Genomic DNA, 2,271 nt, shown 5'->3' with positions numbered 1-2,271 from the left:
CAGCAACACAGAAAGGAAAATTCTACTTAGTAAGGGTTATAATCCCTAAGCGCGGCCGAAGAAGTTCTGCGCAAATATACTTCCGACCGCCTTTTCCGGCAACACAAAGGATAATTCTACTTAGTATGGGTTATAATCCCTAAGCGCGGCCATTAGACATTATTTCGGTTTCAACCGAAACTGTGCATGTATGCTTTATTTCGGTTTTTGCCATATGCATTATTTCGGTTTTCAACCGAAACTGTGCATGTATGCCAGAGATTGGCAAGCGATGCTGTTTTTGTGACTTTAAGCCTACTCACATTAAAAACGGGGCATGAACGAACACCAGCGCATAGCGTGCAGTGCTTGCAAATACAGCCACCAAAGTGACCGATACTTATAACAGCTCATACTGATCAGTGTTGCCAATTTAACCGTTTTCCGGCTAGATTTAGCCGGTTGCGATAGCAAACAGCCGGATAAAATTCGATTTAGCCGGCAGCCGATTTGTTAGCCGTTTTGCAAAAAAAAAGTTAGCCGTTTTTAGCCGATTTGGCTATTTGCCATATTTTATTAAAATTCAAATATATATGTTTCTATACAAATTTGTTTACAAATATGGCGACCCAAAATCTATGAGAAACTGCTAGCCTTATCTCGGAGAAAATTTTCATGTCGGACTGTGTTAAGTATATAAAATTGAAAGAATTTTCTCTAATCCGAAAAGTCTTAAAGTACTGGGCGGATTTCAATGATTTATATTTTATGTGAATATGTGACATTTTAGCTTATTAATTTTTTTGAATGAAAGTATAGCTGATTGCTTAGAAACACCATTTAAATCCAAATTTCATATTTTATGCAAAAATTATAAAAATTCTGCATTTTTTTTATTTAAAATGTTAGTTTAGTTAAGTGCAAATTTAAGGTAGTTGGCACTCACCGTTTATTTTTTGAAATTTTTTGTTGGCGGTTCCGCATTTTTTTCCATATAAAAAAATGTTAGAACATACTTTGTATGGAAAAAATTCGTAACACCGTTATAAAAAAATTACTAAAATCAAGGGTAAGTCCTAGCTACTTAAACTTTTAATGGACTACAAAACTGCATACATACACGGTTAAAAATTTGGGTTTATTTTTTAAACCTAGTTGGGTTTGCTGCATTTTTTAAACTTTCTTAGTCTACTTTTTAAACTAGTTAATAGTTTTAAGTAATTTTTAATAAATTCTGGTTTAAATTTTAGTCCACGAGGCAGAGAAACCGATGTGGTTTAAAATTAAAACCAAAAAGTTTCACTTGTAGCATGAAAAGTTTAAAATTTAAACCTATTAACCTAGAAAAGAGAGAAATAAACTTATTTAATTGAGCGATGGGCGAATATATTCATTTAGATATGCATACATATATGTCTGCACTGTTGAAACAGCTGATAAGGTGACCAAATGCTTATTTTTTCGATTGCTGTGTGTTGAATGTTCATGAAGTTAGCCTGAGAAGCAGTAAAAAGATGTCTGGTAAGCTTACATGTACAAATGTGTATGTCTCATTTCGTAGAAAAATGGAACGCGATGAAGATATTCTTATTGTTGAAATTAAATGTGCTGAAAAATACGAGTTAGTTTCATTTGCAAAAAGCAAATTACGCGTAAAAAGCTATATAATAATTCTTAAATAAACTTGCAATTACATCTGTAGTCTATTGCAGTGGCAAAATCTTTCGCCATTGAAAGTGAAAGAATCTCGTTTCGCAGTGCTCGTGGCAGCAAAGTTCTAGAAGAACGTTTGGCAAGTTTTATTTTGCAATACAGCGCAGCGCCTGTGCATGTTTCTTACTGGAAGTTTCAGATCCTCAATCAGGCAAAAAACCCCCTTTAAAAAGATTTGGCGATGAAAGCCTAAAAATCAGCAGTCAGGTGAATATATAATATTAATAAAAATAAAATACAATGTGATTATAGTGACATATGTATGTACATATATTCGCGTACGTTTTTGTCAAAGCTTTTGAAACAGCATCTCGAAAACAACGAGTGCCATCATTTATTGAAAGAGTATGCCGAAAAGAAAAGCCTTTCAGACGGATTGCGTCGAGTTCTCGTAAATGAGGCTGTTACTCTCCTGAGGGCTGAATGCTCGAACTACCCTACCAAGAATGAGCAAAATGCGATGGCTTTGGCTATAACAAGCCTTTTCCCTAACCTCAAATCAGACACAGGACAGAATATTTTCTTTGATGCGGCAACTAATACAGGGTAAAAAGTTACCTCCACTTTTAAATTGTCTAA

General features: G+C 34.4%; 1 protein-coding gene across 2 annotated transcripts in view; it reads left to right on the top strand.

The window, feature by feature from the left end:
• The first annotated feature begins 1,711 nt into the window (after positions 1 to 1,711).
• LOC108358202 (uncharacterized) overlaps positions 1,712 to 2,271 on the top strand; it is a 3,273-nt gene continuing 2,713 nt past the window's right edge. The window contains exons 1-2 of one of the 2 annotated variants that reach the window (XR_001846730.1): positions 1,718 to 1,899; positions 1,988 to 2,238. Coding sequence is in view for 1 of the 2 variants with exons in the window: in XM_017609389.1 (XP_017464878.1) it covers positions 1,955 to 2,238 (284 nt within the window). In the remaining variant the exon portion in view is untranslated. Of the gene's footprint in view, positions 2,239 to 2,271 lie in introns of both variants that reach the window. The other variant, XM_017609389.1, reaches the window with a different exon arrangement.

This window comes from Rhagoletis zephyria, unplaced genomic scaffold, assembly GCF_001687245.7.
Source record: "Rhagoletis zephyria isolate East Lansing unplaced genomic scaffold, Rhagoletis_zephyria_1.1 Rzeph_scaffold_00222, whole genome shotgun sequence".
Lineage (NCBI taxonomy): Eukaryota > Metazoa > Arthropoda > Insecta > Diptera > Tephritidae > Rhagoletis > Rhagoletis zephyria.
Note: the sequence above shows the minus strand (reverse complement) of the source record. Positions and strands in the feature narration are given on the sequence as shown.